The sequence below is a fragment of the Heptranchias perlo genome, chromosome 9 (genome assembly GCF_035084215.1).
Source record: "Heptranchias perlo isolate sHepPer1 chromosome 9, sHepPer1.hap1, whole genome shotgun sequence".
Lineage (NCBI taxonomy): Eukaryota > Metazoa > Chordata > Chondrichthyes > Hexanchiformes > Hexanchidae > Heptranchias > Heptranchias perlo.
This window is the reverse complement of record NC_090333.1, coordinates 70,819,009-70,834,348: the sequence shown is the minus strand read 5'-3', so window position 1 is coordinate 70,834,348 and position 15,340 is coordinate 70,819,009. Positions and strand designations below refer to the sequence as shown.

Genomic DNA, 15,340 nt, shown 5'->3' with positions numbered 1-15,340 from the left:
GATTTTCAGAAGGCCTTTGATAAAGTCCCACATAAGAGGTTAGTGTGCAAAATTAAAGCACATGGGATTGGTGGTAATACACTGGCATGGATTGAAAATTGGTTAACAGACAGGAAACAGAGAGTAGGAATAAATGGGTCTTTTTCGGGGTGGCAGGCAATGACTAGTGGGGTACCACAGGGATCAGTGCTTGGGCCCCAGCTATTCACAATATATATCAATGATTTCGATGAGGGAAACAAATGTAATATTTCCAAGTTTGCTGATGACACAAAATTAGGTGGGATCATGAGTTGTGAGGATGATGCAAAGAGGCTTCAAGGCGATTCAGACAAGTCGAGTGAGTAGGCAAATACATGGCAGATGCAGCATAATGTGGATAAATGTGAATTTATCCACTTCGGAAGGAAAGACAGAAAGACAGAGTACTATTTAAAAGGTGATAGATTGGGAAATGTTGATGTACAAAGGGACCTGGGTGTCCTTATACACCAGTCACTGAAAGCAAACGTGCAGGTGCAGCAAGCAGTTAGGAAGGTAAATGGTATGTTGGCCTTCATTGCAAGAGGATTTGAATACAGGAGCAAGGATGTCTTACTGCAGTTATACAGGGCCTTGGTGAGACTGCACCTGGAGTATTGTGTGCAGTTTTGGTCTCCTTACCTAAGAAAGGATATACTTGCCATAGAGGGAGTGCAGCGAAGGTTCACCAGACTGATTCCTGGGATGGCAGTATTGTCATGTGAGGAGAGATTGGGTCGACTCGGCCTGTATTCACTCAAGTTTAGAAGAATGAGAGGGGATCTCATTGAAACATATAAAATTCTGACAGGGCTAGACAGACTGGATGCAAGGAGGATGTTTCCCCTGGCTGGGGGGTCCAGATCGAGGGGTCAGTCTCAGGATAGGGGGTTGGACATTTAGGACTGAGATGAGGAGAAGTTTCTTCACTCAGAGGGTGTGAACCTGTGGAATTCTCTACCACAGAAGGCTGTGGAGGCCAAGTCACTGAATATATTTAAGAAGGAGCTAGATAGATTTCTAGATACAAAAGGCATCAAGGGGTATGGGGAGAGAGCAGGAATATGGTATTGAGATAGAGGATCAGCCATGATCATATTGAATGGAGGAGCAGGCTTGAAGGGCTGAATGGCCTACTCCTGCTCCTATTTTCTATGTTTCTATGTTCCAGAAAGTTCTCTTGTACACATTTCAGGAATTCCTCCCCCTCTTTGCCCTTTACACTGTTACTGTCCCAGTCTATATTGGGATAATTGAAGTCCCCCATTATCTCTACTCTATAGTTCTTGCATTTTTCTGTAATTTGTCTGCAAATTTGCTCCTCTATCTCCTTCCCACTATTTGGTGGCCTATAGTATACACCCAGTAGCGTATTAGCTCCTCGATTGTTCCTTAATTCTAACCAAATAGATTCTATGTTTGACCCCTCAACTACATCATCTCTTTCCAGTGTGCTAATAGTTTCTTTGATCAATACTGTTACCCCCACCCTCCCGCACCTCCTTTCTTTCTCTATCTTTACTGAATACCTCATAGCCAGGAATATTAAGTACCCAATTTTCCTTCTTTGAGCTAGGTCTCTGTTTTTGCCACTATATCATAGTCCCATGTGGCGACTTGAGCCTGCAGATCACCAACCTTATTTACCACACTACGTGTATTTACAGACATGCACTCCAATCGCATCTTAGACTGTCTCGCATTGGCCCCTGTCTGATCCCTCCTATTTCTGAACTGTTCTTTAATCTAGAGCTACTTGTCCCTCCCAGTCCTCTGTGCACCTTGTTTCTTCTCTCTACCGTTTCACCCTGGGGCCCATCCCCCTGCCAAATTAGTTTAAACCCTCCCCCACAGCACTAGTTAACCTCCCCGTGAGGACATTGCTCCCAGTTCTGTTGAGGTGAAACCCATCCATCTTCAACAGATCTCTCCTGCCCCAGAACTGGTCCCAATGCCTCAGGAATCTGAAACCCTCCCCACTGCACCATTGCTCCAGCCACTCATTAACCTGTCTTAGCCTATTATTCCTATACTTACTAGCGTGTGGCACTAGGAGTAATCCAAAGATTACTAGCATTGAGCTCCTGCTTTTTAACTTCCTCCCTAGCTCCTGAAACTCTCTGACTGCAGGACCTCGATTCTTTTCCTTCCTATGTCATTGGTTCCCACATGGACCATGACTTCTGGCTGCTCCCCTTCCCCCCTCAAACTGTTCAGCACCGTCTCAGTGATGTCCTTTACCCTGGCACCTGGGAGTCCACACACCATGCGGGACTCACATTGGCAGTTGCAGAAACGCCTGTCTATCTCCTGACTATCGAATCCCCTATAACTACTGCATTTCCTTTGCCCCCCACTGTGCATCCGAATCTCCCACGGTGCCATGGATTTGCTCCTGACTGCATTCCCCCGAGGTGTCAACACCCTCACTGGTATTCAACAATCCCAGGGGATTCCTGCACTGCCCGCCTGAACTCTCTGTATCTGTGGGGTGACCACCTCCTGAAACGTGCTATCCACGAAACTCTCAGCTTCTCGTACGCGCTGTAGAGACACCAGCCACCCCTCAAGCTCAGAAACTCTTGAGTTTGAGCTCGAGCAGTTGGCGGCACTTCCTGCACATGTGGTTTTTCAGGACACACGAAGTGTTCTGGAGTTCCCACGTGGCACAGGATGTGCATGTGACGGGCCCCAGTTGTCCTGCCATGTTAGCAACAGTTATTTAAACTGTTCAGCTTTAAGGCACTTTACTGTTTATCTAACACTAAAACACAAACCACTATAAAAACACTAACCAACCACTAAAGACACTAACCACTAAGAACAATAAGCACCAGAAACACTGGCCAGTGAATTAAATACTTACTGACTTACCCTCGGTGCTCCTGCTTGTCTTGTGGCGTCACTTTCAACATTTTCTTGATTTTTTTGATTCCTCACACCGCTTCCTTTATGCTCCGCTCAGACGTGGCCCTAGTCTTTTTAAAATTTTATGTATTTTTTATTTACGTTTTAAAAGTTGATTGATTAGTCTATAGTTCTTTGTTTTAAATCTCTTAGCACCTCCTCCCTCCCTCAGCACCTAATTCCCACACTCAACAAATTCCCAGTTGAAAGTCCTCACTCTGTTAACAGTTCACTCCATTGGAGCTTCACTGTCTGGGCTCAATTTTAAAATCAACTTGCAGATACATTGGGGGCGGGGGGGGGCTAAGAAAATGGCAAAAATCCCGAGCAGGTTCGGAAGCCAGCTCCGACCCGCCGACTTCCGGGTTTCCCACTGACGCACCTGTGTGTGCGCTTCACAATTCCGGAAGTCCCAAATGTACTTCATTGAGGTACTTAAGGCACTTTATTTCTGACGTAGTAGATAATTAAAGTGATTTTAAACTTACGGCTTTCCCACGGCTTCCGATTCACGCCTGGTGAAGGGTGTGAAGGGCTGGATCAGGCAAAAATAAACAAAATAAATTAAATAAAAAACCATTGCACAGAGTTTAAAAAAACAAAATAAACCTTCCTTTCCACCCTGCTTCAATGTCTCCCTCTCCGATGTCCCTCTCAGACCCCGATGTCTCCCTCTCCGATGTCCCTCTCAGACCCCAATGTCTCCCTCTCCGATGTCCCTCTCAGACCCCGATGTCTCCCTCTCCGATGTCCCTCTCAGACCCCGATGTCTCCCTCTCCGATGTCCCTCTCAGACCCCGATGTCTCCCTCTCCGATGTCCCTCTCAGACCCCGATGTCTCCCTCTCCGATGTCCCTCTCAGACCCCGATGTCTCCCTCTCCGATGTCCCTCTCAGACCCCGATGTCTCCCTCTCCGATGTCCCTCTCAGACCCCGATGTCTCCCTCTCCGATGTCCCTCTCAGACCCCGATGTCTCCCTCTCCGATGTCTCTCTCGGACCCCGATGTCTCCCTCTCCGATGTCCCTCTCAGACCCCGATGTCTCCCTCTCCTGCACACACACATGGGGGTCCCTGGATTTGGGTAAGTGGGGTATGGCCCTAGGGAGGGAGAAAGCGTTCACTTGACATCTTTCAAACAGAAACTCTATCTTAATGGGTCCTCCTGTGGTGCAGTTTGGAGACTGTTAACGATGGAGACGGGTTTCTGCAGTTGTCAGATACCTGGCTGATCAGGGAAAAAATGTCCAATAAGAGAAAGGAAGGGACTGTCAATAGGTGATGTGGCCATTCCAGCATCCGTACAGCAAGTAAAGTAAATCTCTTGGAACAATGCGACCTGTAGTTTTAATGGGGCTCTCAGTCTTGTCATTTTCTTTACTCTTCTCTTTAAATCTGTAGGGATATTCCTGATCTCCACTTGACAGTCTCCAGGTCACACATTTGAGTACAGATATTCCCTATATGGGGAATCCCAGGCATAGGCCCAAGTCCCATCACTCCTTGGTGTATGGCATGTTAAGCATTCCCGAGAGTGGATCTTGAGCAAGGTACTGTTCAGGGTTGTGGCCCTCAACGTAAAGTTGGTGAAAGACACTGTTCTAGAAATATAGGAACAGGAATAGGCCATTCAGCCCTTCGAGCCTGTTCCACTGTTCAGTTGGATCATGATGTGGAGATGCCGGTGATGGACTGGGGTTGACAATTGTAAACAATTTTACAACACCAAGTTATAGTCCAGCAATTTTATTTTAAATTCACAAGCTTTCGGAGATTTTCTCCTTCCTCAGGCAAATGTTTCAAGATCTCCTTGAAGCCTACGCATTTATACATATTGAACAATAATACATGGTGTTTACAGACTGCCCCTGCAACTGCCCGTTGCCAAGGCAATCACCGTGTTCAGACAGAGAGGTGTTACCTGCAGAACCTCCGAATACACATTCAACAAAAAAACAAACAGGGAAAAAAAAACAGAGAAACAGCTTCTGTCGTGACACTACAGACTTCCTACAAAAACTCAGTACCCACGGACCAGTTGAACCAGGAACACTTCTCACCACGATGGACGTCTCGGCACTATACACCAGTATCCCCCACGATGACGGCATCGCTGCGACAGCATCAATACTCAACACCAACAACAGCCAATCTCCGGAAGCCATCCTACAACTCATCCGCTTCATCCTGGATCACAATGTCTTCACCTTCGATAACCAGCTCTTTACCCAAACACACGGAACAGCCATGGGGACCAAATTCGCACCCCAATACGCCAACATTTTCATGCACAAGTTCGAGCAGGACTTCTTCACTGCACAAGACCTCCAACCAACACTATACACCAGATACATCGACGACATTTTCTTTCTATGGACCCACGGCAAGGAATCACTAAAGAGACTACACGATAACATCAACAAGTTCCATCCCACCATCAAGCTCACCATGGACTACTCCTCAGAATCAGTTTCTTTCTTGGACACACGAATCTCCATCAAAGACGGGCACCTCAGCACCTCACTCTACCGCAAGCCCACGGACAACCTCACGATGCTCCACTTTTCCAGCTTCCACCCTAACCACGTCAAAGAGGCCATCCCCTATGGACAGGCCCTGCGAATACACAGGGTCTGCTCAGACGAGGAGGAACGCGATGGACACCTACAGACGCTGAAAGACGCCCTAGTAAGAACGGGATATGACGCTCGACTCATCGATCGACAGTTCCGACGGGCCACAGCAAAAAATCGCATAGACCTCCTCAGGAGACTAACACGGGACGCAACCAACAGAGTACCCTTTGTCGTCCAGTACTTCCCCGGAGCGGAGAAACTACGCCATGTTCTCCGCAGCCTTCAACATGTCATCAATGAGGACAAACACCTCGCTATGGCCATCCCCACACCTCCACTACTCGCCTTTAAACAGCCACCCAACCTCAAACAGACCATCGTTCGCAGCAAACTACCTAGCTTTCAAGAGAACAGCGTCCACGACGCCACACAACCCTGCCACGGTAACCTCTGCAAGACATGCCAGATCATCGACACAGATACCACCATCACACGAGATGACACCACCCACCAGGTGCATGGTTCATACTCCTGTGACTCAGCCAACGTTGTCTACCTCATACGTTGCAGGAAAGGATGCCCCAGAGCATGGTACATTGGCGAGACCATGCAGACGCTGCGACAACGGATGAACGGACACCGCGCAACAATCGCCAAACAGGAGGGTTCCCTCCCAGTCGGGGAACACTTCAGCAGTCATGGACATTCATCCACCGACCTTCGGGTAAGCGTACTCCAAGGCGGCCTTCGAGACACACGACAACGCAAAATCGTCGAGCAGAAATTGATAGCCAAGTTCCGCACCCATGAGGACGGCCTCAACCGGGATCTTGGGTTCATGTCACGCTACACGTTACCCCACCAGCGAACAAATGTTATCTGTTTTTAATATAATGGGTCATTTGCTGGCTCTCTCTGCCTTCCGGATGTTTCTGCCTCTCTCTGTGTTTTTTTTTTCTCTGTTTTTTTTTCCCTGTTTGTTTTTTTGTTGAATGTGTATTCGGAGGTTCTGCAGGTAACACCTCTCTGTCTGAACACGGTGATTGCCTTGGCAACGGGCAGTTGCAGGGGCAGTCTGTAAACACCATGTATTATTGTTCAATATGTATAAATGCGTAGGCTTCAAGGAGATCTTGAAACATTTGCCTGAGGAAGGAGAAAATCTCCGAAAGCTTGTGAATTTAAAATAAAATTGCTGGACTATAACTTGGTGTTGTAAAATTGTTTACAGTTGGATCATGGCTGATCTCTAAGTTAATACCATCTACCCGCTTTGGTTCCATAACCCTTAATACCGTTGCCTTGTTCTATATTTTTCTGTGAGTACGATGACATAGTGTTCCGTGTTTGGTTTCCTTGATGCTTTGTGAAGCGTCCATGCCTTGGATTTATAGTCTGTGGAATTCATTGTATAAACTTCAAAAGTGTAATTTGCTCTGATGAGCTGAGGAATACTTGTGTGAATAACTTAACATACTGCACACTCAGACAGGCTGCCAGCTACCTTTGTTCACAAGCAGCTTGTCAGCCATTTCCCGGCTGTAAAGGATCCTAAATGAAATTTACCCGATTTCTAGAGAGCATGAGTCCATGACACACAACTGGCCAATCATTCAGCTCTTCCTGGCAGTGAATCGTCAGCCGAGTTCAGAGGGACCTTAGGATAGCTGGAGTGGGAAATGGAAAATGTCACAGAATGGTGCTCTAGGGTTAAGGTTCATTGTGGGGTCGGAGGGGACCTAACTCATACATCTAGTTTGATCTGGGACTTCTTGATGCGTACACTGGGTACCTTCACGTCATTCACAAAACGATTGGATGTCATGGTGAGGGGATTGTTGCCTTCTTCTTTTGGACGGATGGGCTTCCTCGTCTATATTAATCTTGTGAGAAGTGTCAGAGCCTGGAGTAGGCCTAGAATGTGCGACCAAAAAAGCATGTGGTTTTCTTTGACTAGTTGTTGAAATACCTTTTTTTCTTCTTTCTCTAGTTCTTTCCTGGGCGACCGTTTGTCATGAAGTTGCTTCGGAACACTGAGGCCTGGCTGGCAGACGTTGGCACGGCACAAATCTCCTACAACGCCTATATGGATGTGCTGGGCAACAAGAAGGGGGTAAGCTGCCCGCTTAGGCATTGAATTCATAGATCGTGTCCCGCTTTATGGCAGTTTTCTTTCTTTCTGGGGCCATAAAAAATAAAGAAAATCACTAATAAATCCAGTAAGGAATTCAGGAGAAACTTCTTTACCCAGAGTGGTTAGAATGTGGAACTTGCAACCACATGGAGTAGTTGAGGCGAATAGCCTTTTAAGGGGAAGCTAGATAAGTAGATAAGGGAGAAAGGAATAGAAGGACAGGCAGATAGGTTTAGATGAAGTAGGGAACGAGGAGGCTCGTGTGAGCATTAGCGCCAGCATAGACCAGTTGGGCTGAATGGCCTGTTTCAGTGCTGTAAATTCTATCTATATCTTTTCTCATGATGTACGTCCCAGACACATCAGAATACAGGTTTTTTTTTCCCTCTTTGCTCAGTGACTCCCCGTTTTGCTTCCGTTGACAAACCTGCAAACTTTGACATGGTTCCATTAACTCTTTGTTTTGCCCTCCCTACGTTACTAACCTTTCTTTCCTTTGAAGGTGCCCCTGTGGCTCACTTGTTGAATGCACCGCCGAGTGCATGACTGAGCTGTACAGACTGGGAAGGTATGTGCTGTGTTAGCTGATCTCAGCTGGAAAGCAGTTGTGGAAGTGTTACAATTGATCAAAGACCCTCTCCCACCCCCACCATTTCCACTCCCTTTTGCTCTCTTCCCTGGTGAAGGGGACCCCACCACGGGGCAGCACCTTCAGGTGGGAAAGTGGGAAGTTGTTTTGGAAAGAATCTTGCAGACATTATGAGTTTTTACTTTTTGGACTGTACAACCAGGAAGCATCAATACTGAACCATAGAGACAAAAACAAGTCATGCTCAAACAGTGCTGATCGTGGAGACACAAGGCCTAGAGTTAATTCAGAGAAGGGGCACAGACTGACCCCGAGAAACAGTTATGCAGAAAGGCACAATGGACTTGGGCCTTTCAGGCTCAAAATGAGGTGACTGAGACTTGACCTTATAGAAGCATATAAAGAAAGAACTTGCATTAACATAGCACCTGGTCATGCCCTCAGGATGTCCCAAAGTGCTTTACAACTGATGAATTCCTTCTGAAGTGTAGTAGTCATTGTTGTTACGTGCAAGACACAGCAGCCAATTTTCGGCCATCATGGTTCCACAAAGAGAATGAATGACTGAGCAGATATCTGTTTTTGGTGGTGTTGGTTGAGGGAGGACTATTGGCCAGGACACTGGGAAAACTCCCTGCTGTTCTTCAAATAGTGCCACTTTTACACAACACCCTAACAGGGAGATGGGGCCTCGTTTTAACAACTCGGCAAAGACGGCACCTCCGACAGTGCAACACTCCCTCGGTACTGCACTGAAGTGTCCGCCTGGATTAGGTGCTCAAATCTTGGACCGGAGCCTAAACCCACACCTCTTGAATTAGAAGCAAGAGCGTTACCAACGGAGCCAGGCTGATACGCCTGACACATCAGATAATAACCGGGATAGAAAAGGAAGATCTGGAACACTACTTCAAACTAAAACTGTGAAAGTAGGACAAGGGGACTGATAAAAGGCAGATTCAGTACTGATACCAGCAGGATTTTCTCATGGAAAGTGATCAATGAGCCTGGAATGGATTCTGGGAGAGGAAAGTGGAGGCAAACTCCCTGGAACCATTTTAAAAAAACAGTTGTTTGTTGTGACGGGAGACTGGAAGCTCTTTCTTGCTGGATGATCTGCCTGATTTGTATCTTATATGATGTGAAAATAGTGTTGTGTTATAGTATTGGACTAGCAGCCCAGAGGCCATGTGCTCAAGTCCCAAGTTGTGAAATTGAATTCAATTCACGTAGTAATTTATGGACTGGTACCAGAAAAAGTGACCATCAAAGCTGCTAGATTGGTATAAAAGCTCAACTGGTTCAGCAATGTCCTTCAGGGAAGGGAGTCTGCCATTGCTTACCTATAAACGTAGCACTACATGATTGATTCTTACTGCCCACATAAATGACCTGGGCCACTCAGTTGTACAAACAACCACTCTTCCAGACAAAGGCCTTGCTAGCATTGCCCACATCTGGAAAACAAAGAAAAAGAGGTCACGATATTGGTAAAGCTGCCCCTCAGTAGTGTAGTGGTTATGTTACTAGACTAGTAATCCAAAGAACACAAGTTCAAATCCCACCATGGTAGTTTGAGAATTTGAATTCAGTTAAAAGAAAATCTGGAAATAAAAAGCTGGTATCAGTAAAAGTGACCACAAAGCTGTCTGATTGTCAAAAACCCCCAACTGGTTCACTGTTGTCCTTTAGGGAAGGAAACCTGCCATTTTTACCCGGTCTGGCCTATACGTGACTCCAGTCCCACACCATCATGGTTGACTCAAAACTGCCCTCTGATGTGGCCTAGAAAGCCACTCAATTGTATCAAACGGCTACAAAGAATACAGACTGCAGTGGGTCAAGAAGGAGGCCCAACACCACCTTCTCAGGGCAGCAAGGGATGGACAACAAATGCTGGCCTCGCCAGCAATGGCCACATCTGGAAGACACATATTTAGCTCCTCAGTGTGTATTCCATCTTAATCAATCTGTTTTCTGTAGCATTGTTACATTTTGAATGCCAACGTTGCAAGTTTTTAATCTTTAAAAGGAACATCATAAACATCAGTCGGAAGGGATTTATTTACGGCTTTCATGTGACTTAGTATCAGTTGCTGTATGTGCACAGTGTTCATTGGGTAAAAGAGAACAACTCATTCCCATCTGTGCTTTACAGCTCTTGCGTGTCTGTGTCCACTCATTTCTGTATACAGTAAGTGAAAGGAAACCACTCCTGTCTGGCATGGTGTGGTTTATGGGTGTCACAATGTGAGTTGTTATATCGTACAATGAGCAAGAGGGAATCATTCACTCGAACTAGTTCTGCGTCTGCAAGACATTATTATACGTGGAAAGTATACACTAGCTCTCCGATTGCAACTCTCATTTGATGCTATAAGGCATGCGTGCATCTCAGTGTCAAATCTTTTACAGAGCACACCTGGTAAAAGGGACAACTTACTCCTGCCTGATGCAGGATGGCTGAGTTCGCTCTGGTATATGTGCAGTACAGGTACGAGCGAACAATTTGCTCCAAGTGATATGGAACAAAGGAGTGGAAATGGAGCAGAGGTGCAGACCAACCATGATCTAATTGAATAGTGGAGCAGGCTCGAGGGACAGAATGGCCTCCTGCTGATCCTAATGTTCATATTCACTTCCGTTTGTGCTGTACAGCTTTAATGTGTGAGTGTCAGCTCCTGTACATATTTGTATGTGGAGCGTGTACCAGACATGTTCCGAAAGTGTCAAAATATCATCAGTTTTCATTTTGTTCCTTCCTTCCTAGGTAACTGGGCTCTCGTTATCCGACGGAGTGAATTGGGTGGGTTGCCGGGGCAGTAGGCCTCAGTTCCGAGGTTACCCATGCTCCCTCTGGACCCTGTTCCACGTCTTGACTGTGCAGGCTGCAAAATACAACGAATCGCTGGCACTCAGGGGAAAAAGTAAGGCTTCAACTACACAGCCTGTCTTTCAATGTTTTCTTGTATATCATCTATCTCATATCTTAAAGAAGGTAATTGTATGGGTGATAGGTCCTCTCCCATAGAGTTCCTCCAGATTGGTTAAAAGAAAGTATATTTTTGGGTTCTAGTTTTGGAGAAGCCTTTATTTATAGCCCTCATCTCTGGAGTCCTGTAAACCTCATGTCTTGTGCAAGATATATATTTTATCAAATACTAGGTAGAGACTTTGGCAAAGAAAATGGAACTCCAGGAGTGAGGCAGTTTGGAGCTGAAATGGAGGTTTCACAGCTGACTGGTTCTGAGGAGTGCAACTTTGAGATTTAAAAGTGTGACACATTGGAAACCATGAGATTTTCACCCACCAGCTTAGGTAGATCCACGCCTGCTGCAATGAGCTGTCGGTCACCCGAATCCCTTCACCATCTCACCCGAACCTCATTCATCGTCTCACCCGAACCCCTCCGCCGTCTCACCCGAACCCCTCCGCCGTCTCACCCGAACCCCTCCGCCGTCTCACCCGATCCCCCCCGCCCTCTCAGCCGAACCCCCCCGCCCTCTCAGCCGAACCCCCCCGCCCTCTCAGCCGAACCCCCCCGCCCTCTCAGCCGAACCCCCCCGCCCTCTCAGCCGAACCCCCCCGCCCTCTCAGCCGAACCCCCCCGCCCTCTCATCCGAACCCACTCGCCTCACTTGATGATTGACAGCTATTCCAACCAATGGGACACCACTGATGTTAAGAGCCACATCTCATACTGCGGGTAGCAGGTTAGGTTTTACTCTTTGCTTCCGTCTGGTTATGTATCAAGGTGGCACAAATGACGGAGCTCAAAATGGCAACTGGTCACACAGAATGCATGCTGTGCTCTCTCAGCCCTTTCCCAGGAGCACGTCGCCCTGGAGATGGGAGATAATATCTCCTCCCACAGAAGGAAGCAGCAAACTATAGAGAGAGCATCGATAATACATCAATATTGTAAAGGTGGGAGAATTCGGTGTGCAAACTTGAGTCTTGGTTGAAATGAGTGAGACTGAATGTGAGAGACTTGGCAGGTGGGATGTTTGTAGGGAATCGTAAAGACTTCGGCCAAAACCAAAATTTATATTTCCCTTTTTTTTACGGCCATCTCCTCTGGGTCGAGCCCTATGAATCCATGCTGTCTGCGATGGCACTTACCCAGAACATTACCTTCTGTATACAGCAAACCGACAGCCACATTCATAATGGTGACGTGTGAGAGGAAAAAGAAGATGGGATGGGGAGGGGAGAGGAGAGGGTGCTTTTGTGGAAGCTTAAGGTGATTCACATTCACAGGTCAGAATTAATGAAGAAACCTGGCCTGCAGCAACTAAGATGGGTGAGCAGTTCACTGTAAACTTACTTCCATGAGGCTTTTGTGAGTCTCTCAGTTACAGAAGAGTCCTGGTTTGGAAGCATTCACGTTTCCTATCCAGGACCGGCTGAGTTGTTTTTTAAAATGTATTTTTGAGATGTGGGCAACACTGGCAAAACTGCGTTTATTGCCCATCCCTGATTGCCCTTGAGAAGGTGGTGGTGAGCCGCCTTCTTGAACCGCTGCAGTCCGTGTGGTGACGGTTCTCCCACAGTGCTGTTAGGAAGGGAAGTCCGGGATTCTGACCCAGCGACGATGAAGGAACGGCGATATATTTCCATGTCAGGGTGGTGTGTGAGTGAGATACTGAAGGATGACTAGCCAGTGGGGAACTGTCCCCATCAAAGGGGGACTCAACCCCAGAAAGGGGGGAGCTGACCCGAGCAAGGAGGTAATTGACCCCAGCAAAGGGGTGGGGTGGAGGGGAGTGACCCCTGATCACTCTGTGATGCGCAGAGCAGTGGGGGGGGCGGGGTGGTGAGTGGAACCCATCCTGGCCTCTGGCATTCACAGTGATTTTTTTTTCTCTCTCTCTCTTCCTCCACCTTCCCTCAGGTGCTCAGACTGACCCTCTGGAAGTTCTTCACACACTGAGGCGATATGTCAAACACTTCTTCGGCTGTAGGGAGTGCGCCAGCCATTTCGAAGCCATGGCAGCAGAATCTATGGAGCAGGTCGACAGCTTGGACAAGGCCATATTGTGGCTGTGGTCTCGACACAACCGGGTCAACAACAGGCTGGCAGGTGAGGGCAAACCGCCGACGGAGGCCCGAGCTAGGCAGATGAAATTGTTTGCATATTTTAAAAAGTGGGCTGTGAGTGCTCCCTCGTGCGTGTGTGTCCGTGTGCGTGTGTGTCCGTGTGCGTGTGTGTCCGTGTGCGTGTGTGTCCGTGTGCGTGTGTGTCCGTGTGCGTGTGTGTCCGTGTGCGTGTGTGTCCGTGTGCGTGTGTGTGTGTGTGCGTGTGTCCGTGTGTGCGTCCGTCCGTGTGTGTGTGTCCGTCCGTGTGTGTGTGTCCGTCCGTGTGTGTGTGTCCGTCCGTGTGTGTGTGTGTGTCCGTCCGTGTGTGTGTGTGTGTCCGTCCGTGTGTGTGTGTCCGTCCGTGTGTGTGTGTCCGTGTGTGTGTGTCCGCGTGTGTGTGCGCGCACACTAACTATATTCACTACATTCAAGAGAAGGAAGGAAGAAAGAAAGACTTGCATTTATATTGCACCTTTTGTCATCATAATAGTGACGGTGGCAAAGCTGGTGTCAGTCAACATGGTGTAGTGTTTCTCAGACTCTTAAACCAGCCAATTGGGAATTAGATTACAACTGGGCGAGCTGTTTGTGTCTTGCACCTTTTCCCACTGTTCAAATCTTAACATTTTAATCAGAAATATATACTCAGTGCTTCTGGATTCAGACGATGCCCAGGGATGTCATCAGTCCTGTACTCAGTGCTGTCAGGTTAGGGCAATGCCTGGGACTGTTACTGTCCCTGTCCCTGTCCCTGTACTCAGTGCTGTCAGGTTAGGGCAGTGTCTGGGACTGTTACTGTCCCTGTCCCTGTCCCTGTACTCAGTGCTGTCAGGTTAGGGCAGTGTCTGGGACTGTTACTGTCCCTGTCCCTGTCCCTGTACTCAGTGCTGTCAGGTTAGGGCAGTGCCTGGGACTGTTACTGTCCCTGTACTCAGTGCTGTCAGGTTAGGGCAGTGCCTGGGACTGTTACTGTCCCTGCACTCAGCGCTGTCAGGTTAGGGCAGTGTCTGGGACTGTTACTGTCCCTGTACTCAGTGCTGTCAGGTTAGGGCAGTGCCTGGGACTGTTACTGTCCCTGTACTCAGTGCTGTCAGGTTAGGGCAGTGCCTGGGACTGTTACTGTCCCTGTACTCAGTGCTGTCAGGTTAGGGCAGTGCCTGGGACTGTTACTGTCCCTGTCCCTGTACTCAGCGCTGTCAGGTTAGGGCAGTGCCTGGGACTGTTACTGTCCCTGTACTCAGTGCTGTCAGGTTAGGGCAGTGTCTGGGACTGTCCCTGTCCCTGTACTCAGTGCTGTCAGGTTAGGGCAGTGCCTGGGACTGTTACTGTCCCTGTACTCAGTGCTGTCAGGTTAGGGCAGTGTCTGGGACTGTTACTGTCCCTGTACTCAGTGCTGTCAGGTTAGGGCAGTGTCTGGGACTGTTACTGTCCCTGTACTCAGTGCTGTCAGGTTAGGGCAGTGCCTGGGACTGTCCCTGTCCCTGTACTCAGTGCTGTCAGGTTAGGGCAGTGTCTGGGACTGTTACTGTCCCTGTACTCAGTGCTGTCAGGTTAGGGCAGTGCCTGGGACTGTTACTGTCCCTGTACTCAGTGCTGTCAGGTTAGGGCAGTGTCTGGGACTGTTACTGTCCCTGTACTCAGCGCTGTCAGGTTAGGGCAGTGTCTGGGACTGTTACTGTCCCTGTACTCAGTGCTGTCAGGTTGGGGCAGTGCCTGGGACTGTTACTGTCCCTGTACTCAGTGCTGTCAGGTTAGGGCAGTGTCTGGGACTGTCCCTGTCCCTGTACTCAGTGCTGTCAGGTTAGGGCAGTGCCTGGGACTGTTACTGTCCCTGTACTCAGTGCTGTCAGGTTAGGGCAGTGTCTGGGACTGTTACTGTCCCTGTACTCAGTGCTGTCAGGTTAGGGCAGTGCCTGGGACTGTTACTGTCCCTGTACTCAGTGCTATCAGGTTAGGGCAGTGTCTGGGACTGTTACTGTCCCTGTACTCAGCGCTGTCAGGTTAGGGCAGTGTCTGGGACTGTTACTGTCCCTGT

The 15,340-nt window shown here is 48.2% G+C and overlaps 1 protein-coding gene across 1 annotated transcript in view; it reads left to right on the top strand.

Moving 5' to 3' along the window:
* qsox1 (quiescin Q6 sulfhydryl oxidase 1) overlaps positions 1-15,340 on the top strand; it is a 119,693-nt gene that overhangs the window by 89,964 nt on the left and 14,389 nt on the right. The window contains exons 9-11 of the mRNA XM_067990735.1: positions 7,494-7,616; positions 10,997-11,153; positions 13,121-13,309. Of these exons, the coding sequence (XP_067846836.1) occupies positions 7,494-7,616; positions 10,997-11,153; positions 13,121-13,309 (469 nt within the window). The remainder of the gene's footprint in view (positions 1-7,493; positions 7,617-10,996; positions 11,154-13,120; positions 13,310-15,340) is intronic.